The 22584-nt window shown below is 40.4% G+C and overlaps 1 protein-coding gene across 10 annotated transcripts in view; it reads left to right on the top strand.

Moving 5' to 3' along the window:
- The window catches only part of pacs2 (phosphofurin acidic cluster sorting protein 2), a 301158-nt gene that overhangs the window by 187126 nt on the left and 91448 nt on the right, over positions 1-22584 (top strand). For all 10 annotated transcript variants that reach the window (XM_063052632.1, XM_063052615.1, XM_063052597.1 and 7 more), the window contains exons 7-11: positions 2318-2398; positions 2930-2989; positions 3972-4129; positions 6507-6600; positions 19759-19830. In XM_063052632.1, coding sequence (XP_062908702.1) covers positions 2318-2398; positions 2930-2989; positions 3972-4129; positions 6507-6600; positions 19759-19830 — 465 coding nt within the window. The remainder of the gene's footprint in view (positions 1-2317; positions 2399-2929; positions 2990-3971; positions 4130-6506; positions 6601-19758; positions 19831-22584) is intronic.

Here is a 22584-nt window from a genome sequence, read left to right as displayed (position 1 = left end):
TAACAGAAATTCCTTAGATAAAGAAAGCCGATCAATGATTGCACAATTACATCACGTGGGTAATGTGTTAATACTTAGCTATTGAAAAATGAGAAAGATGATAAACTGCTAGTTTAACTGCTATACAGTTTTCTGCCAGTGAGTGGGGACAATCCACCGCATACTTTGAAAAGTACATGAGTTTGTGAAAAAGTACAATGATTAAAGATGCAACTTTAGTCTTACATTAATTCGTCTTATAAAAATTATTAAAAAGTATCCAACACCATCCTTAAATTTGAGACCAAAAACATGCAGCATGCTCCAGGAGTGGTATCACCAGTACTCGGTATAGTTCCTGCTTATACACTCCATCTTGCATTTAGTCTTCTTAATTTCCTCCTGTGCTTGCCTTCTAACTTCTACTTCATGTGTGAGGATACCCAGTGTACTATAGCTTCTCTTCACTAAAGGGGTCCTGCTTTTCACCTTACTAAAGTCATTTCCCATATTATAGATCATCTGTCAAGTGTTTGCTCACATGTTTAACATATTTAGATTTCTTTACAGACATTGTGTACCCCTCAGAATTTGCTTTCCCTGCAGTCATTGAGTTCTCAGCAAATACATTGTACTTGGTCCTACCATTAAAATAGTGATGTCCTCAGTGCTGCTCCCTGTAGTAACAGTTTGGCACCTTGAAAGTGTTCCATTTATCCCTTCTTCCCTTATTAGCACAGATGGAAGATTGTTTCAATTTCCTGTAATATTTCCAACTTTTCCTAGGCGACAGATGTCACACTAACTAACTTGTAGTTTCTTGTGTTCTGGTTTCTCCTCCACCCTCCCCACACCTCCATCCTGGAATTGGGAAATTGCATTTGCCATTTACCCATGCACTGAGACTTTGCAAATGGAAAGTTTGGAAGGCTACACCTAGGTTTTCTGCAGCCATTTATTTTCAGACTCTCTGATGGAGATCACCAGATTCAGGTTATTTTCAGCTTTGAATCTTTTAGTTTGCCACTTTAATATTCCTTATTCTTTCCCTTTTGCCCTTGATTTTCTACTGTTATTGGGATTATTTTGGTGTATTTATCTGTGAAGAGAGTAACAAAATAATGTTCCAAACCCCTGTCTTATTTCCAATTATTAGTTCACCAGTCTTTTCCTCTGTGACCACGGTTTACTTTGGCTACTCTTTCACTTCTTGTGTATTTGTAGAAACTCTTAGTGCCCTTTTTGTTTCTTGTTATCTTTTCTCTTTTTATTATTTGTCATCCCTTGTCAATTTCTAGAATTTTGACCATCTTCTGGCCTGTTAATTGACATATTTAATGCTGTTTTTAATTTGCACATTCCTTAAATTTAATGGATCTTCTCATTGAGTCTTTTCAATGTGCTACTATAGGAAGGCAGGATTAGATAGATCATGGAGTAGGTTAGCAAAACATCGTGAGCCAAAGGGCCTATACTATGTTGTACTGTTCTATGCTCTGGTTGAAATACGAATCCACTGAGAATTATGTGAAATTTCCATGCATGTTTGCCTATTATACTACCCTTTAATTCATTCTTGCAGCTCACCTTTGCTAATGCTATTTCACATCTCTATACTTGTCTTCATTTAAGACTTGGACACTAATTTCAGACCTATATATCTCACTATCAAACTGGATATGAAATTCCTATGAGAATGATTTATCCTTTCCCATTACACATGACCTGATTTGTTGCTAGGTTCATTCCACAGTACATTCTAATTTTCAAAACAGATGATTCACACAACCATTAACCAAGTAAATAGTTTTAAAAATGCACACTGCGGGCTTGAGGCATAGTCTTAAATGGGTGCATAGGACTGGAAAATTTTCCTTATTAAAAAGGTGTGCTCATGCATGGCCATTAAATATTTTTGCAGTAGTGGGAATATTACAATGCATCCATTATAGATCCAGGAAATATTTGATGCCAGCTCTTTGTGAATAAGGGAAATTTGTTTTGTTCCTCATGTTCATAGCTTATAATGCCTAATGAACTATTCAGTGCACACCCTGGGATAACTTCTGGAAGGATCTATCCAAATAGTCTTCCTGTTCCACTCTTTCTCCATAGTCTTCAAGTAAGGAATATATCTAACTGTAAATAAGAAGCACACTGAGTTTCTCTGTGTTTCAGCTTATATGTGTTTTTGAGCTGAATTTGTTCTTCCTTATCCCAGCTAGAATACTTATGAGTTAAAAGTGATGCTTTTGATATCGTAAAGCAAAGTTGTGCTTTCTGTGGAATAATTCATCGTATCTAATGCTGTTGATTTGTTTTCACCACTTTTTTCCAGGATATAGACGATGATGAATTTGATTTGGGTAAGCCTAAAAAGCAAAGGAGGACCATTGTGAGAACAACCTCAATTACAAGGGTAAGTTTGGTTTAATTCCTCCCAATATCTTAAAATATTGATATGGCTATATGTTCACTATGCCCCATGTATCTATTTACATAATGCCATGGTGTATAACTAACAAAATCTACCCCAATAAACCATTTTTTCCTAAAAGAAAATATGTACAAGATCATTGCGTATATTCTATAAGGAATCAAACTTCCTACAAATGGTTCTGTCTCAAGCAACCTGTTCTTGTGGGAATGTAATGAAATTACCAATTTTTAAAGTCACTGTCATATTTTAAACCAATCAAGACCGTTTTGAGTTTGTCTGAAATGTCTTTTATCCAAAAGTTAGCAGAGAATTTTAGACTAACTTTCCTGTCATAAGGACAAATGTGGTAATGAACGAGTCCTGTGCTCATCAGGTTCATTATAATAGGTGGACTCTGAGCTATTTCCATGTGCGTTGCTCAAGAATGTCCCGTTTGGGGAGGTGGTGGGGAGTTGTGGAGAATAGGGGTGAAGGTAATTATGATTCTAATATCTTAATTTTTTTCCCCAGCAACAGAACTTTAAGCAGAAAGTAGTTGCTTTACTAAGGAGATTCAAAGTTTCAGACGAGGTATGAAATTAGCACTTTGCTGTATTTTTAGTAGATGCAGTAATTCTATTATAATGTCTCAATCAAGTAGGTATTCCAACAGCAGTGATGGTTACTAAACTGTTTGCAAGGGCAAGAGATCAATCTAACCTTTGTCCCTTTTGAAGCACATAAACATAATAGCAGCAACGCTCATCACTGATTGGGAGTTATAAGTTCCAATTCTTATCCTCTGTCTTCAGTAACCTGAGAAATAGGAGTCTGCTTCCCTGACCTTTTCATAACCTTGGCTTAGATCAGTACATTTAATAGTGTCTATATTTCTATTAGTTCTATGTCCTGAAAGTTGTTGACAAATATTATTTTTCTCGCAACACACACAAAATGCTGGTGGAATGCAGCGGGTCAGGCAGCATCTATAGGAAGAGGTACAGGCGACGTTTCGGGCTGAGACCCTTCATCAGGACTCTTTTTTTTCTTTTTGTTATCATGGTTGTGATTGTCAGCAAGTTATTCCATCCCAATCGAGTCTAGCCCTCTCCTTTCACCTCAGATCCTGGTGTCCCCAACAGCATAGTTTCCTGCAATGTGAATAGATATCAGAAGATGAAACACAAGGAATTCAGGGTAAACTTTGCATAATTCTAGTTTTTGCCTTTCATTACTCAAAAAGACAAAATTCAATTCTGACTCCTGTGTAAGCTGAGATCAATCATCGAAAAGCAGAAAACTGGTTACAAAAATTTGATGATTTGTATATTATTATTATTATTATTTTGTAAACTGACAATCTAAGGTTACATGTTGAATAATTAGAAAAATTCTCTGTGTTCCACGTGGTAGTTTTTTAATAAAAAACAGTTAATGTGTTGCATTATCTAATCATTTATTCAGACTGAGTTATACAGTCAATGTATTTCTTTAATTTTTTTATATAATGAAGAGGTAGATAAATTGCACATCAAAGCAAGGCTGACATGAAAATTGTACAAATTGATTGTAGGTCCTTGACTCAGAGCAGGATCCCACAGAAAATGTGCAAGAAGTGGAAGAGGACTTGGATCTACTGTATGATAGCTTGGATGTGGAGAATCCTAGTGACAGTGGCCCTGATATGGATGATGATGACAGCGTTCTCAGCACTCCAAAACCAAAGCTCAAGTATGGAGGGCTCTTATACTGTTTTATTAAGCCACTTGCAGATTATATATCAGCAATGCTTCATTTGGGTTGACTCATAGCTTTATTGCAAAATGTTTATTAGAACATATGTATGGCATATGAACAGGTCCTTTGGCCCACCATGTTGTGTCAAACTAACTAAACTAGTAATTAAATGCCTAACTAAACTGATCTCTTCTGCCTACCCAAAATCCATATCCCTTCATTCTCCGTACATTCATCTTAAACACCTCAATCATATGTGTGTTCACTACCAACCCAGGCAGTGCATCCCAGGACCAAAACCAATCTCTGTGTTTTAAAAAGATACATATCACTTAAGAATTTGAAATATGTATTTGGTGGCACAGTGATTAGCACAATGCTTTTCAGTACCAGCGACACAGTTCAATTCTCGCCGCTGCCAGTAAGCAGTTTGTACGTTCCCCCTGTGACTGTGTGGGTTTACTCCGGGTGCTCCGGTTTCCTCCCACAGTCCTAAGACACACCGGTTGGTAGGTTAATTGGTCATTGTAAATTGTCTTGTGATTAGGCTAGGGATAAATCAGGGGCTTGCTGGGCTGTGCAGCTTGAAGGGCCAGAAGGCTCTCTTCTGCACCGTAACTCAATAAATAAATAGGTACAAACTTACCCCTCTCATCTTGAATGTATGCCCTCTAAGCATTTCAACCCTTGGAGAAAGATACGAGTTGTCTGCTGTATCTATGCCTCTCATAATCTTATAAAGTTCTATCAGATTTCCCTTCAGCCTCTATACCTCCATAGAAAATTTGAGTGGATGCCCATTATCATACCTGACTCTCATCAGACATCTGCCGGGTCTACTCAAGGACCAGGGTGTGACAGTTGTCTGTGGAATGAAGGAAGCTGTGGGATACGCTTATAGAGGTTTATAAAACCATGAGGAGCCTAGAAAAGATGGATTGTCACAGTTGTTCTCCCAGGGTTGGCGAGTCCAAGACTAGAGGCCATAGGTTAAGGTCAGAAGAGAACTATTTAAGGGGGATAGGAGGGGCATGTTTTTATTTTCACAGGGAGGGTGGTGGGTTAATGGTATGAGCTGTCAAGAGGAAATGATAAAGATGGGTACAATTAAGAAACACTTAGGTACGTGGAGAAGAAAAGTTTAGAGGGATTTGGCTAAATGCAGGCAAGGAAAACAGCTTGGTCAGTATGGATAAATTGGGCTAAAAGGACCTGTTTTTGTGCTGAATAACTCTATGGCCATAACTGGTATTATTGGGATTATGCATGGTTGATGTCAGTCTCAATCTCACAAACTGTATCACAAACCCATAAGCACATGTGAAGAGGAATCAACCCAAAACTGACACTTTACAATGTTTTAATTTCAAAACAAATTACCTAAAGCACACTGTTGGGCACTGTTAGGCTTGAGTTGGCAAGCCAGGGTCTGAACATGGATTTGTGTGGATAGTAAAGCAAAGAAGCTTCCATCCATTAATCAGAAGTGGATTTGAACCAGAATCCAATAGTTGCTTAGTTTTGTTCTTTAAATCAAACAGAATCCAAACTCTGCTAGAGGAACTCAACAGGTCAAGCAGCATCAGCTGATGGAGGGGAATTGTTGATCTTTCACATCAAAGGCTTGCTTCCGGATTCATGCAGGCTTTTAGCCCAAAAGATCAATAATTCCTTTCCTCCCACAGATGCTGCTCAAGCTGCTGAGTTCCTCCAACAGGTTTCTTGTTGCTCCGGTTTCCAGCTTCGGCAGACTCTTGTGCTGACAGAATTAGAAGGCTGTGGGGTCAGATCCTGATTCAGGGTTTGATCATGTCACAGGAAGCCAGTACTGTCAAAGACCTCAGATGATGAAACACTGTTTTCTTGGATTGGAGAAGCTAGAATTAAGGGAAATCGGTTAACTATTTAGAACTAGATTTGGGACAAATACCTTTTATCTGATGGATGAATTCTCTTCTCGAGGATCATTAATGCTCTATTGCTGAGTGCATCCAATGTTTTTTATACAATATCAATGTTTTTTATGTACACAGAGGGAGTTATGGGATGTGGCCACTGAGCAAGAAAGGGCAGGATAGCTGAGCCATGATCCTGCTGAATGGCCAGGAAGCCCAAAAGGGTTGAGTGACCTACTAACTCCTTCTTTTACATCTGTCTGTTCAAGCAGGTGTTTAACAAAAAGCTCTCCATCATACCCTGAAGAGGCAAGGAAATTCTTCCCACTTAGCAAGTACTTTTCCCTCAAGCATCGCCCTCATTTTGTGGGCAGACCAAATGATTTTGAATTTGCTTTGTCGTACGCTATTGGTGTTATGTTATAAATGTCTCATTAACTTTGTATGACCTTTTGATTGTGAATGTTGTTTTGCAGACCCTACTTTGAAGGCTTGTCACATTCCAGCTCTCAGACCGAAATTGGCAGCATCCACAGTTTGAGGAGCCAAACAAGGGAGCCACCCAGTCCTGTAAGAATCCAGATCTGATTACATCAGCCATAGATATAAAACATACTGTATCCCTGACTGGATCAAGAAGCTTTCTCGGTTGAAGTAAAGTTTTAAAAAATTAGTAGTGCTTTTGCTTCTTCAAAACAAGCCTGCAGTTCTACAACACTCCTTTAATGCAAAGTATAAAACAGGAATAGTTGTAAGACACCCGGTTTCTCAAGCCTGCCCTGACATTCTTTGTGATCACAGCTGATCTGCCCCAACCCTCATCTCCTCTTCTGAGGCAGCTCCCCATAGCCTAACACCCCCCCATTCCTTCCATCTTCCATCTATCTTCTTCCTCTGCAATAAACCCTTGTTCAAGCTTCTCACACAAGTTGAAAGACATGGGTCTCTACCCTGTCAATATCTGTTTCTGTGAGATCGTTCTTCATTATTATAAATCTGAACAGCATGAATCCAATTTCTTTAACTGCTTCTATAAGAACTATCTTCTCATCCCAGGAATAAGTCTAGTGATTTTTTTTTGCATTAACCCCTGATGTCAGTTTATTCTATTGTTAAATAATAGGGCCAGTACTATGTACTATGGCTGGCGGCGCAGTGAGATCAGCGCCGGACTCCGGAGCGAAAGTTCCCGAGTTCGAATCCAGTCGGGCTGCTCCCGAGCACACTTTCCATCCATGCCGGGTTGAGTGTCGAGCTCACAACTCGGCCTCGTAAAAAAAAACTGCGCTGTGAGAAAGATGTGGGGGACCACTCACAGAATCTTTTCTCCAAGACAACCACTTGAAAAAGTGGTCACCGAGGCTCTGGCAGAGTATGGCACACAAAAAAAAACTATATACTCCAGTCAAGCTGTCTATATCACATTGCAATTGCAGAATTACAGTAGATTCTGGTTAATTGGGCCATCAGTTAATCGGGGCAGCTGCTAGTTGGGACAAAATCCTAAAGAACTAAAGCAAATTGAGAAAATTTCTTTTTTTTATTTGGGTCAATATGCCACTTGATTGGGACAAGAGATTGTTGTCAAACAGTTTCTAACTAGCATCATGCACGTGCACAGTGTGGTCATTAGACACTACACCATGCTTAGAGCGAACAGTTTTTAAGTTGCGTCAGTTGCGTGTGTGTTCAAAAAGCAGTGATTTTTGTCACTGGTAGATGGTGAAATAAGCTATAAGACAATTCAGAACTGTTGTGCTGACTGCAATTTCAGACTTGGAAATGCCAGAAATGGTTGGGAGTGAAAATGAAATGAATTCACCACTTCAACAAATTAGAAACTATGAAGAATTTGAAGGTTTTGACAATCATCTTGAATGTTACCTTTGGTCCCCACCGGACACTTAGCCCTCACTTGTTTTCTCCAATTTGCTGCTTCTCTGTGGCAGGACCATATTCCAGTACACATTTCGACAGACAGGCTCACCTAGTAGGTGAGGGTACCCAGCAGGCCTCATACACAGTGAGGTAGGGTCATGCCTGCCTTAGCATGTGAAGTCAGTTGTGGTGGATCGGGCGGATGAAGTCTACAGTGAGATCTAATGACCAGGAAGGTGACTCTGCAAAGCCATGTGGAGAGTAAAGGGCATGATGAGGCACAGAAGAAGTCATGGTCATCCACTACAACCGGCGAAGACCTCAGATGTGACGTCTACTCATCCCACTGGACCTGGACTTCTGAAGTCAAGAGATTGGAACTGCTTTAGTGCAACGTCTTTTCCACTTTAAAAACACTTCCCCACAGGTTTCCTGTCATCGTCAGATAAAATGGACAACCACCAGTAGTACAGGTAGTGTTCTAATTTGATCTGTACTTCATTTAAATACATAATGTGTTACTCAGTTAAACGGTAGTTTGTCTTTTTTATACCTTTTTAACTATTTCTACGTAACTTCGGCTAATTGGGGCAGTTGCTTAAATTGATCGAAATGTACTGGCCCTGATATGGCTCAGTTAACCGGAATGCACTGTATCCTTAATGCAATTTGCAATCTGACCTATTTTTGTGTGTTCCACAAACTTGGATAATTTACACCCTATCTTCTCTTCCAGGTCATTAATATATATCATAAATAATTGAAGGCCAAGATTTGATCCTTGGGACACTCCACCAGTTGCATCCTTACAGCTTGAAAATTACCTGCTTATTCTGATTCTCTTTCATTTGGTAACTAATCTTCAAACCATGCTAACGTGCTACCCCCAAAACCAGAAGCTCCCGCACTAACTGCTTGTTATACCTCATCAAATGCCTAATGGAAATTCTGCCTGCTACATCCTTGTAGAGTACTTGCAAATCTGTCCAACAAAATTTACCTTTCATAAAACCATGTTGACTTGGTTTGTTTACATTAAGCTTCTCTAAAGGCTCTCTGTTTCTTCCTTGACAACAGACTCTAGCAAGTAGTTATCTATTTTTCCCTTCCTTCATAAGCAATGGAGTTAACTTAGTTAATGTTACAACCTTCCAATCCAGTAGTAGGATTTTGGTGAGGTTTGAAAAAACTTCAACCTATGGCTCCACTTTTTCTTCAGCTGCTTCCTTTAAACCCGTTGGATATAGGCCATTAGGACCTGGCTTTAGTCCCATTAGTTTTTCCAGTATCTCACACTCGTGATAGTGGTTAGAATTTCTTAAATATTGTTTGAAATTAGTCTTTTCCACAGAATACTTGTAGTATCCTTCAACCTGAAGACTGAGATAAAGAATTGATACAATTTATCTGTCATTTCCTTGTTTCCTCTTAACTCTCTAATCTCACTCCCTAGGGGATCTTACATACTCTATTATAGGCATTGATGTTTGTTTTGATATTACCTGCTAGTTTTTTGGAAGGACATCATCTGCAGGTTGGAAGAATTGATCACCATTAAAAGGGCAGGTAGTTGCAAAATTGGGCACTTGAAGTGGATAATAAAGAGGTGAAAGGGGAAGGGTTTAATAATTAGGGTAGAAACTTTCAAACTTTGAGCAACAGTACCTGTTATTGGTCGAATAGTGCCATGGAGAAATAATTGAAAGAGCTTACACTGCATGCAATTATGGGCAAATTCAGTGCAAGTTTCCAAAAACAGTTCAATGTATACCCAAATTAGCAAGACTTCTGTTAAATAGTAGTGGAGTGGAATTAATTAGGTATATCTTCCTAAAATGCAGACTCAATGAAATGGATACTTTGTCATAGAATTCTTTGTTGATAATTGTTGGAGCAAACAGGGAAGAATTTAATAATAAGTATAAAGATTTTGCTGGTAACTAGAACTATAGTTTGTCTTTGCTTAATCCTGACTCTAAAATGAAGAAAACGGCATCAAGTGGGTGGTATAAAATTATTCCTTATCATAACTCAGTTGAAGCACAAATAATATATTCCTCTATATCATAGGACTTCAGAGAGTGGCCTTTTATCTTTATTAAATCAAGCTATTGATGAGTAAAAAATATTCCAGTAGTTCCACAACAGTGGAATTTCCAATCATCCAAAACCGCATTACGAGGGGTGATTGATAAGTTTGTGGCCTAAGGTAGAAGGAGTCAATTTTAGAAAACCTAGCACATTTATTTTTCAACAAAGTCCCCTCCTACATTTACATACTTAGACCAGCGGTCGTGGAGCATACAGATCTTGGACCCCCAGAAAGTGTCCACAGCAGGGGTGATTGATAAGTTTGTGGCCTAAGGTAGAAGGAGATGAGTTGTACAGCTCTGTTACATGCACGTGTAGTTCAACTCTTTGAGTGATTATGCAGAAAGTTTGAAGTTAATAACTCATCTCCTTCTACCTTCGGCCACAAGCTTACCGATCACCCCTCGTAATTAGAGTAGGTGCAAAGGACTTGTAACACAAAAGCTGAGCAGATGCATATTTTAAAAAGACCAAGCAAGTTGATACTCTTCACTGAAATGAAAAACTGGGGGTTTGATCTATAAGAGGACTATAAGTTAGAAAATATATCTAATCTGAAATACTACCTAGTCATGAACAGATCCATTAATGGATTTCTGAGAAAGTTATTTATCATGGGAATGTAGAGTGTTCCACTATGAAGAATGTTTGGGGATAATAGTGTTGATATATTTGAGGGGAAGCTGGAAGCAAGGGAAACTCTGACAAAGTTATAGAAAGATGAATCAACTTTGATCATCTGGATGGCTTGTTTCTGTGTCATAGTGACAGTGTGAAGAGATTCTCAAAAATAGCCTGCCAGATTTGAAATGTGGACAATGCTCCTGCATTACCTCAGATCAGCCACCAGATGTTGCTATTGGCTAGCCTTACAGATCTTCTCCGAATCTTCCCATGAGAAGTGATGCCACGGACTTTTGAATTTGTTGATTATTTTCCCTGGACAAATTGAAAGATAAGCTACTGAAATCTGAGATTCCATAATGCAGACCTTAAGGTTGGACCATTTATCAGGGGAATTAGAAAGTGTCTTGGTATTTCCTTTGATGTGAGACTGCAGAACAATTGAGCTTAAAATTAGACATGCACTTATTCACACAACGGATAATGGAAATCTAGGACACTCAACCTTAAAAGAATATTGATATAGAATATTGGAAAAAGTCAAACTAAGGCAAAATTTGTTATGGAATACATTAGTAGTATAAGTTCATTGAGCTCAAAAGCAGATTCGCTATGGTCAATTTGAATTGAGAGGCAGAATGGCCTAGTACATTCCCACATACAAATTTAGTACTTTATTTCTGACAGTTCTCTGACATAAATGTGCAATGTTAGCAAGCGTGATTGGAATCATCAGTTGCCGATCAGAAATTCCTTACTATCCCTTGATCCAGAGATTGGAAATGGGAGGCAGAGCAGGATTTCACTGAGAGTGTTGAATTGGTAAGGAGGTTTTTTAGTTCTGACTATCTATGATAATGGTGAAAGTTGCACAAAGACAACAGGAGCAGAAACAGTTTTGTAGGTTAAACTGATCAGCAAAGATGAATAAATGAATCGTACAAAACCTCATTAATAGGAGATTGCTAATGAGTGGCGTGTGGGGCACGTTGTCCTTTTGGTCAGAGCCAAGGATCTCAAAGGGTGTTTTGCCTCTCAGGTGCTGGTGTGAAGAATGTCTTGTAGTGGGAACAAGGAGGATTAATATTGTCACCATTGCTCTTAACAGAACTCTTGAAATGGCTTTGCAACTCAGTTACTTACCGCAAGCCATTCCACAAACAGCAGAATAAAACCAATGACACATTGCATTGACCTACACACCTGATTTGCTCTCAGCAAAGGTAGCTCCATTTTAATCAAACTTGTAAAGTCCTACTTGTGAACATTTTGAGGACAAGTATCTAAACTGGGAGAAGTGATATAATAGTAGTCATAAAATTATATCTTTCAGCCAACATTTTGATCTCTACCATCACTCTCCCTAAGCATATCCTGATATATTGACATCATAGACTAATGAGTAATTGTAATAAATTGGCATATAGATTGGAAGCAGTGGCTTAGGAAGTCTCATACAGTCTGGAACCAGGAAATCACTTCATCGTCACAAATCTATGAAAAGTGTGCTCCATGTTTAATGCAGTTTGGGAGAAGCGTGAGGGCACACGTTGAGTTTGACAGGATTGAATTGATTATAAATTCCATCTCCAAGCCAAGCTCAGTAGCAACTGAACTAGGTGACCTGTCAAAGTCATAATGGACATAACTGCTGCTGGGCAGGTTCTGCCGCGAATGTTAAAAGAATCAGCACTTGGGATAAAGGTGCATGGTGGAGCTGCAGTGGAATGATAGCAGGATGCAGATGCAGCTAAATAAAACCATATCAAATCTAAACCTTGCCATCCTGTCCCACCTGTTTGTGAACTGTGGTGGACATTTAAGCGTCTAGCAAAAAGAGTGGACTCAAATAACATCCCTACTCTCAGTGGGGTTGAGACATTTACAACTGTGTTCAGCTAGAAATGCTGAGTAAAAGATCCTACCATTTCCTCCCGAGGTGTTTACTATCAAAGAAGCCATTCTTTGGCCAATTTGATTTGTAATATAAACAAGTAACAGAGACCATGAATATAGTCAGGATTATGAGGCAGGCAGGTCCTGGTTGTACTGTACAAAGACTTGTACTCCAGAAAAGGTTTTCTGTTCTAAAGAGTTATTCTGGCTTAATTGCTCATTACTGTGGAAAATTTGCAAACCTTATTTTAGCCTTGGTTCAAATATGGACAGGTTGGAACTGACTGTCCTTTATATCATGGAGCCATACTAGAAGTGTGATTTGAGGGCAGGAAAATCCACTGGGGTGAAGAAAGGTGAGTGTGCTTTTTCAAAGGTAGATCATCTTTGGATGAATCTGATGCACAACTTACTGTAGACCCAGTCCTCGCTAGTTAATGGCCTCTTTCAATGATAGGATCAAAAGGGACGTATGAGGGGTGATTGATAAGTTTATGGCTTAAGGTAGAAGGGGTCAATTGTAGAAAACCTAGCACATTTATTTTTCAATGTAGTCCCCTCCTACATTTACACACTTAGTCCAGCGGTCGTGGAGCATACGGATCCCTTCTTTGTAGAAGTCAGCGTCTTGGGCCTCCATAAAGGGGTGATTGATAAGTTTGTGGCCTAAGGTAGAAGGAGATGAGTTATACAACTCTCGTTACATGCACATGCAGTTCAACATTTTGAGTGATTATGCATAAAGTTTGAAGTTAACAACTCATCTCCTTCTACCTTAGGCCACAAACTTATCAATCACTCCTGCTGCGGACCTCTTTCTGCAGTTCCAAGACGCTGACTTCTACAAAGAAGGGATCCGTATGCTCCACGACCGCTGGACTAAGTGTGCAAATGTAGGAGGGGGCTATGTTGAAAAATAAATGTGCTAGGTTTTCTAAAATTGACTCCTTCTACCTTAGGCCACGAACTTATCAATCACTCCTCATATTTACTGTTGATTGAGCAATACCATTTTTAATTCCTTAAAGTAAAACAATCCAGTTTGAGTTGATAAGTTGCAAATTTATTCATATCACACAAGTGATGGACAATGATTATGACCAACCAGTAAGTATCTGACTGACTTTCGGTGTCATTCAATGATGTTGCTGTAAGTCCCTCATCGTCAATCTCCTGGGCACTACTATTGATCAGGAACTTAGCTGAGCCTATGTCTCAAATATTGTGGCCATAAAGGCAGGCCCCGTATGGGTATTTGTAGTGAGTAGCTTGCTTCGTGACACCTTTGCTCCATTGCAAGGTACCCGTGGACAGTGTGATAAGATACTCTTCAGTTGCATTGTAACACATATCAACACAAGATATTTAGCACCATCCAAGCCAACGAAGGTCACTTAATTATCACCTCATTCAACGTTGTAAACTTTTATTCTTATTGCTATGCTACTGCATTGGTAGCAGCAATTTGCAGGGAAGGCTGGCCAGCATCTTGACAAGTGGAAGGAAACTCCTTAAAGTCATTCAATTGTGCTTAGACTGAGTACTAGCTCTCTGTGTTGATTGAGCTAGCCTTCACTTGCCTACTTCAAACACTGGTTCTGGCAACATACTCCTGGTTGTCAAGGGCTACTCTGAATGCTAAGAAATTGTTTTGCCCTGTTGCAGTATCAGAATATGTTTTTCTCTGCATTGCTGGCGATTTTGGTTCTGTGCACAAAGCACAGTCTCCAGCATGTAATCTTGAGACACCTGCTCCAGCTGTACCATCAGCATTATGTGTGGGCAAGTTTCCTCAGTACCATATCGTTGGTGACTCTTAGTCCCAAGGATTTTACCTAGACTTTACAGGTAGAAACTTCAATATCTGCTCCCTTGTGGAATATGTGACCCCAGTTTCACAAGCTGACGGATGCCCTTTCATTCCCAGTTAGCTGTTTGTGATTTAGAAAAGTGAGGTAAGATCATCAAACCTGAAAGAGGATTTCTAGTATTTCAGATGAAGTTGCCCTTTGAGGTTAAGTGACCTGGTAGGTATTGATCAAGTACAAAGTAAATTTATTATTAAAGTACATGTATGTCACCATATACAACTCTGTGATTCATTTTCTTGCGGGCATACTCAACAAATCCAAGAACCATAATGGAATCAATGAAATGCTGCACCCAACAGGGCAGACAAGTAACCAATGTGCAAAAGACAACAAACTACAAACACAAAAGAAAAATAAAGCAATATATTTTGAAAACATGAGATAAAGAGTCCTTGAAAGTGAGTCCATAGCTTGTAGAAGTAGTTCAGTGATGGAGCGAGTGAAGTTATCCCACAGGTTCAAGAGCCTGTTGGTTGGGGGTAATAACTGTTCCTAAACCTAATGGTGTGAATCCTTTGGCTTCTGTACCTTCTTCCTGATGGCAGCAATGAGAAAAAAGCATGACCTGGATGGTATGGGTCCCTGATGATGGGTGCTGCTTTCCTGCCAGGATGACAAGAGTGCTGTATGTTGTCCAAACAATGTAAATTTTAGAAGGATATTGGTTCCCTATGACCCTATGAATCATGATTTGAATGTTGATTGCCTTAATAAACTTGGTGTATGCTTCAGATGAAGTATTTATCATCTGCAGTTTTTCAGATTTGTTAGAGATGAATGCAGCCACATCTGCAAAAAGCAACCATTGAACTAGGTTTAATTCCTGCAATCATCTGATGTTGAACAACTTCCAGTATCATTCACAGAATACACTCGTCAAAGCTTTTCTGAAAGCACCTTACAAACTTATGCCCTGAACTACTCAGGAGTACAAGTGTAAGTGCTGTATTGGAATGTACCTCTAAGATCTCCTTTAAACCACAAGTTAGACAGTTGAACCTCCTCATTCGGCAACACTATGAGAGTGCCTTCACGAAATGGGCTGCAGCAGCTGAGGAAGGCAGCTTATTGCTACTTTCTTGATGATGGAAGTTGGTGATCCACGTTACTCTTGAGTGTATTGCACTTGTCCAGTAATAAAATAAAGACATCTCTTTGTACTATGTTTTGTAGAGTAACAGAATAGCATAGAGTAGATATACGTTCTAGCAAGACAGTAGCAGCTCTTTCAATGGGCAGTCCAGACTCTGTCATGACCTTCTATGCTTGACACGTCTGTGGCCAACTTAGGGCAATAATACCTCATTATAGCTGCTTCTTTACTTCTTCAACTTTGTCCAATTTCCCACGGCACTTCCACACAGCTGAATATGTGCTTTCTTCTGAAGGGGATTGTAAGCAAATTGTGAGGTGAGGTTTGTAGGTTGAATCGCTGTTAGCTAGATCACTTTTAAGATGAAAAGATGCTGAATGTCACATCTTGGAGGAAAAATATGGACTAAATTGTAAAGATAGCAAAATGAGTTGTGGTGTTGAAATCTTTAAAGTAGGATTGCGTGAAGGTTTCTTGACCTGAAGTGTTGATTGTATATTTCCATCTACAAATGGGGCTTGGCTTAGTTAATACTGCCATTTGTTTTCTACTAATGAAAATAATATTTGAGATTCTAGTTCTCTTAAACGAGGCAGTGAATTAAACATAAAGATTGTTTGTTCACTAGAATTTCACCAGTAGTCTTCAGCGCCTTGTTTTGTGAAATATCTCAAGGTCATGAAGAACTCAAAGAGATTTGTTAAGATGAAACTTGGTTTTCATTGTAGAGGAACAAATGGTTCAGGGATGCTTCACTGGAACCTGAGGGAAATCATTGTTTTAATTGTGTTTTCTGTGGTCGCTTTGTATTAACAATTCTGTATCAGTTAATGAGTTAGATGTATGACTTGCAGCAAACACTCTGTTATTCTGGAAGGAAAGTTTTTTTTCTCTGAAGGAAGTTGGAAACTTGTTGAGAAAATGTATCTCCCATTAAATGCAGAACATTTTGTCCAGAAAAATGCAACAAGTGGGGAATGATTGCATATAATATATACGTAAAATTGATCTGCCATTTTATAGCAGTGTGATTGCCAAGCTTGATGTTAGGAATTGCCTTATCTCCAGTCTGGCTGGTTAATATGTTGCTGCTATATACAGGCTTTTTCTTGAGAAGGGAAATGGGATAAAACTATTTTCGTCAGTTGCAAGGTCAGTAACTAGATTTGTATGTAAAATTCTCAACAAAGTAGCAAAAAAGATTAGATATTTTTCATGTTAAGGAACTGTCATTTGAAAAACAGTGAGAGGTGGAATTGACAGCAGCTTTTATAAGGGTTATGCATAAATATTGAACAGGAAAAGATAAGGGTATTTCAGATTTGGCAGTGATACGTTGGGTTAATGGCTGCCTCTTGTAACAAAGCATTCTGATTTCATTTATTTCCAATCTACTATTTCTTTTCTGTAGGCATCATGGTGGGTTGTGGTTTGTTAGGCTCACAATCACAACCAGTTTCTGTTTCCAACTGTGAACCCAGTCAGTGAACACCAGCTCAGCTGTGTTTTCATGTGCACTTGCTGCATTAGTCACTAACCACCCCTTAAATATAAACTGGTTAAACAGAAATCTATTAAACTTCTTGTAGGTTACTGTTGATTATAACTTAACTGACCAGTCTGCCAATCAGTTACACTCAATTACACAAACATAAGCATGTGCCACACTGATGAATCGTTGCCAAGCGAGACAAGCAGAAGGGTTGGCAAATATTTTCACTTAGTTTCCTCTGTTACTAATCAGTCCCTGTCAGCACATAAGGTTAATGTGGATATTTCGGGTAAATATTTTTTTATTACATTTTGAATAGTATGCAATAAATGTGATTTTATACATTAATTTTTCCTTCTGGCCACCTGGACCTAGAATAAAGTGAAAGGTGTAACATGTTAACATATGTCTGTTGGTTCGAACCAGCTCATCTCATGTAGTTGACTTTGAGCAAATTTACACTGACATGTACTTCCTTCTCAACACAGACCTTCTCTAGCTAATTCGTTTGGGGCACTTCTTTTCAAAAGCTTGCATGTCTAATTAAAACTTTGGCTCTTACAATTAGCCATGTGCTACTATGAACAGTAGCCGACTTCATGATGCACAGTCATCTGTTGTTACACTAGCTTAAAACAAGATGGAGCGGAATTCCTGTGATTAATTCTGAGGAATGGTAGATACAATTACAACAGCTAAAAAAGACTTTTGGGCAGGCACTTGGCAAGAGGAATATAGGGAAATAGGATTGGTGTGAATAGGCATGAAGGAGGTTGGCTAAAAGGGCCCATTTCTGTGCTGTATGTTTCTTAATTGCACCCCAATTGTCCATTGAGGTTTCACAAGCAAGGTCTATATCAAACTTTACATTTAAAATTCCAATTTATGTTTCTAGTTAGCATTGTTTTAAGTATTCTATTATCTATTATAATTAATAGCTTAAACTGTAGCTGAAAAACTGTTAATCAACTTGAGCCTAATTTCCTGGCAGATTACATGGTTTGCATTTCAGAGGGTAAAATGTTGGCCATTTCAGGTGGGTTGCTGATATCCAGAAACCTTTTGGATTCCCTACCATGTTGATGTTCTGGAGCATGTTGGTAGTAAGGGAGAGAAGGTGTTGGAGTTGGTAAAATACATGAGGATGGATAAGTCCCCGGGGCCTGACGGAATATTCCCCAGGCTGCTCCACGAGGCGAGAGAAGAGATTGCTGAGCCTCTGGCTAGGATCTTTATGTCCTCGTTGTCCACGGGAATGGTACCGGAGGATTGGAGGGAGGCAAATGTTGTCCCCTTGTTCAAAAATGGTAGTAGGGATAGTCCGGGTAATTATAGACCAGTGAGCCTTACGTCTGTGGTGGGAAAGCTGTTGGAAAAGATTCTTAGAGATAGGCTCTCTGGGCATTTAGAGAATCATGGTCTGATCAGGGACAGCCAGCATGGCGTTGTGAAGGGCAGATCGTGTCTAACAAGCCTGATAGAGTTCTTTGAGGAGGTGACCAGGCATATAGATGAGGGTAGTGCAGTGGATGTGATCTACATGGATTTTAGTAAGACATTTGACAAGGTTCCACAAGGTAGGCTTATTCAGAAAGTCAGAAGGCATGGGATCCAGGGAAGTTTGGCCAGGTGGATTCAGAATTGGCTTGCCTGCAGAAGGCAGGGGGTCGTGGTGGAGGGAGTACATTCAGATTGGAGGATTGTGACTAGTGGTGTCCCACAAGGATCTGTTCTGGGACCTCTACTTTTCGTGATTTTTATTGATAACCTGGATGTGGGGATAGAAGGGTGGGTTGGCAAGTTTGCAGACAGCACAAAGGTTGGTGGTGTTGTAGATAGTGTAGAGGATTGTCGAAGATTGCAGAGAGACATTGATAGGATGCAGAAGTGGGCTGAGAAGTGACAGATGGAGTTCAACCCGGAGAAGTGTGAGGCGGTACACTTTGGAAGGATAAACTCCAAGGCAGAGTACAAAGTAAATGGCAGGATACTTGGTAGTGTGGAGGAGCAGAGGGATCTGGGGGTACATGTCCACAGATCCCTGAAAGTTGCCTCACAGGTAGATAGGGTAGTTAAGAAAGCTTATGGGGTGTTAGCTTTCATAAGTCGAGGGATTGAGTTTAAGAGTCGCGATGTAATGATGCAGCTCTCTAAAACTCTGGTTAGGCCACACTTGGAGAGTACTATGCCCAGTTCTGGTCACCTCACTATAGGAAGGATGTGGAAGCATTGGAAAAGGTACAGAGGAAATTTACCAGGATGCTGCCTGGTTTAGAGAGTATGCATTATGATCAGAGATTAAGGGAGCTAGGGCTTTACTCTTTGGGAGAAGGAGGATGAGAGGAGACATGATAGAGGTGTACAAGATAATAAGAGGAATAGATAGAGTGGATAGCCAGCACTTCTTCCCCAGGGCACCACTGCTCAATACAAGAGTACATGGCTTTAAGGTAAGGGGTGGGAAGTTCAAGGGGGATATTAGAGGAAGATTTTTTACTCAGAGGGTTGTTGGTGCGTGGAATGCACTGCCTGAGTCAGTGGTGGAGGCAGATACACTCGTGAAATTTAAGAGACTACTAGACAGGTATATGGAGGAATTTAATGTGGGGGGTTATGTGGGAGGCAGGGTTTGAGGGTCGGCACAACATTGTGGGCTGAAGGGCCTGTAATGTGCTGTACTATTCTATGTTCTATGTTCTGTGTTCCCAAATTGCCGCCTTCTCCTCTGTCCCAGTTTAGGTTTTGTGTGTGACTAACCTACTGTATTCTTCTGCTTCATACAGATAGATATACCCGAAAAGCTCAAACACTCTCCAAGCAAATTTCACATGGACATTTCTGATATTTCATCAGCTGTGAGTATTAAGCATGTGTACTTTAGGACCCATGTTGAATCATGCAGGCATGTGTAGCCTGGAGCTGAAATACAAGGAGAGTGCTGAGAAAAGGGCTTAGCACTTTACAGCACAGAAGGCAGACTTTGAGCCAGTTTTGATCCAACTTGCCCTTTTACTTGGGATTTTATGGCTTTAAACTTTCCTTATCAGTTTGTCATATGGGAACTGCATCACCTTCATCATACTATACTTTCTCAAAAAACCAAGTCATCAGTCAGACATGCACCTTTCCTTTAAGCAAGGGTCCCCAACCAGTTTTGCACCGCGGACCGGTTTAATATTGACAATACTCTGTGGACCGGCTGACCCGGGGGGGGTGGGGGGTTGGGGGGTGTTAATCACGACCGGAATATAGGTGGTAAGTCAACTAGAAGTCACTAATAAGTGGCTAATATACTCAATTTCGTTTTTAAAGCGGTTTATCTAACAAATTTAATATTAAACACACAGCGCATATTTTCCTCGCATGAATATAGTGATAAGTCAATTATAACAGTGGTCCCAAACCTCCGGGCCGCGGACCGATTCATTGCCGCGAAGAATGCAGCGGTACAGCGGTAGCCGGAACGCACCCAGCACATCTTTAAGAAAAAAGCCAAAATAAACAAGCTAATTGATTAGGTGCTGCCCGACACGTAAATGTCGGCCCAGATCAGAGGCGACACAATCAGCAATCACCTCTGCGACATTTACATGCCGGGTGGCACCTAATCAAAGTTCCTGTTTATTTCGGCTTTTTTCTTAAAGATGTGCTGGGTGAGTTCCGGCCACCGCTGCACCCCTGCATTCTTTGTGGCCCGGAGGTTGGGGACCACTGAATTATAAGTCACTTATAAGTCAATGGCATCATAACATTTTAAGTAACGTTTGGATATTAAACACACAGCGCATATTTTCCCTGTACGAACATATAAAATCATTGCAACACACCAATATCGCTGAATCAGTGGGAGCCCTGGGCTTGTTTTCCTGCAACAACACGGTCCTATCGAGGGGTGATGGGAGACAGCGATACTCGAAGGGGGTTCTTTATGTCCCGTCTGTTCTGCAATTTAGTTTTCGTTGCATTCATTGCAGAAAACTCCGCTTCGCAGCGATATGATGTTGGAAATGGAAGTAACGTTTTCAGTGCTTTTGTGGCTATCTCAGGATATTCAGCCTTGACTTTGATCCAGAATGCCGGCAGAGACGTCATGTCAGCCATACTTTTCAGCCCACCGTCATTTGCAAGCTCGAGGAATTGATCTTTTTCCCACGCTGATGTGAATGATTCACCGGAAACATTCACAAATGGGTCACGGACCCATTCCTTTGCACGTCTTGGGTCATTTGCATCTTGGGTCACTGATGACCTCGCGTGCGTTCAAGTTCAACAGTGGGCATGACAGGGAATGAGGAAAGGTGCAGCTGACTCATATCATTTCATATCGCCAAATCATACCGTTTCCTCACGGCCTGGTAGCACATGCTTTGCGGCCTGGTACCGGTCCACGGCCCGGTGGTTGGGGACCACTGCTTTAAGTACCTAGGCTGATCATTCTTGATTATGCTGTGCCTTACAGAATGCTGGTTTATATTGTCCCTTGGATTTTTTTGAGTAATTTGCCGGTCACAGTTCAATGGCTACTTGGTTTATCCTTTTTTCCCTAATGAAATAGGATCGGCATATTAGCAGTCTTCTAGTCCTTTGGCACCATGCCTGTAGCTATAAACAATTAAGAAAATGATGATTGGAACTTGTATTTTTAATTCTTAGCATTTTTTTTAATGGGACCTGGGACATACTGTATTTAAACTAGATTGCTTATCCACTCCTCAAAATGCTGAAGCACTAAGTTTGTTGTTTGGCACAATGGCTTAAGATGGTGGTGCATTCAGACGCCACTCCATCTCCAGTGTAATACTTCGTCCATGTCCTGTATGTCTTTGTTTTGATTGGAAAACACTGCTGGCTATTAAAAATACTGTGGACAGCAATTCCACCTCACTAGTGAGCTGTTGGACTACAGAGGAGCTCTACAGCTCGGGCTTATTGCTCACTCCATTGCCTGCTATTGCCATCCACGGGAGACGCCGTCGACAGCAGTGCGCAGGGAAGCAAAAGAGGAGGAAGCGTGCTGGGATTTCAGGAGAGAATCAAATGGAAGCCCTTCAGGCCGGCTCTCCTGTCATTCTTACTGGCAAATCTTCATTGAATTGAAAATCAACTGGACTACCTGCACCTGAGACTGAACAAGTGAGAAATGAAGAACAACTGTGCACTCATTCTCACATAAACGTGGCTACAGGGCACCATCCTGGACTAGCCATCCAGCTGGAGCGTTTCAGCTTGTTTCGGGCTGACAGGAATCCAGCGATCTCAGGCAAGACCTGAGATCTGGCATCTGTATTTACATAAATAAGAACTAACTGGTGTACGGACACGTTAGCAGTTCATTCTAGTGAAGTGCAAACCTTTTTATATGCCAAGGGAGTTCACTACAATTGTGTTGCTGTATATATCCCTCCTCTCCCCCCCCCCCCCACTTCTAATGCTGGCAAAGCACTGTGTGAGCTGTACAGCACCCTCAGTGGCTTTCAAACCAAACACCCCGCTGTTATCTTCATTGTTGCTGGAAACCTAAAAACAGTCCTTCCTAAATTCCACCAGCATGTTGGTTCTGCTACCAGAGGTGGAAATGCACTTGACGTGGTTTACATTAATATACCAGG

This window comes from Mobula hypostoma, chromosome 1 (genome assembly GCF_963921235.1).
Source record: "Mobula hypostoma chromosome 1, sMobHyp1.1, whole genome shotgun sequence".
In the NCBI taxonomy this organism is placed as follows: Eukaryota; Metazoa; Chordata; class Chondrichthyes; order Myliobatiformes; family Myliobatidae; genus Mobula; species Mobula hypostoma.
Note: the sequence above shows the minus strand (reverse complement) of the source record. Positions and strands in the feature narration are given on the sequence as shown.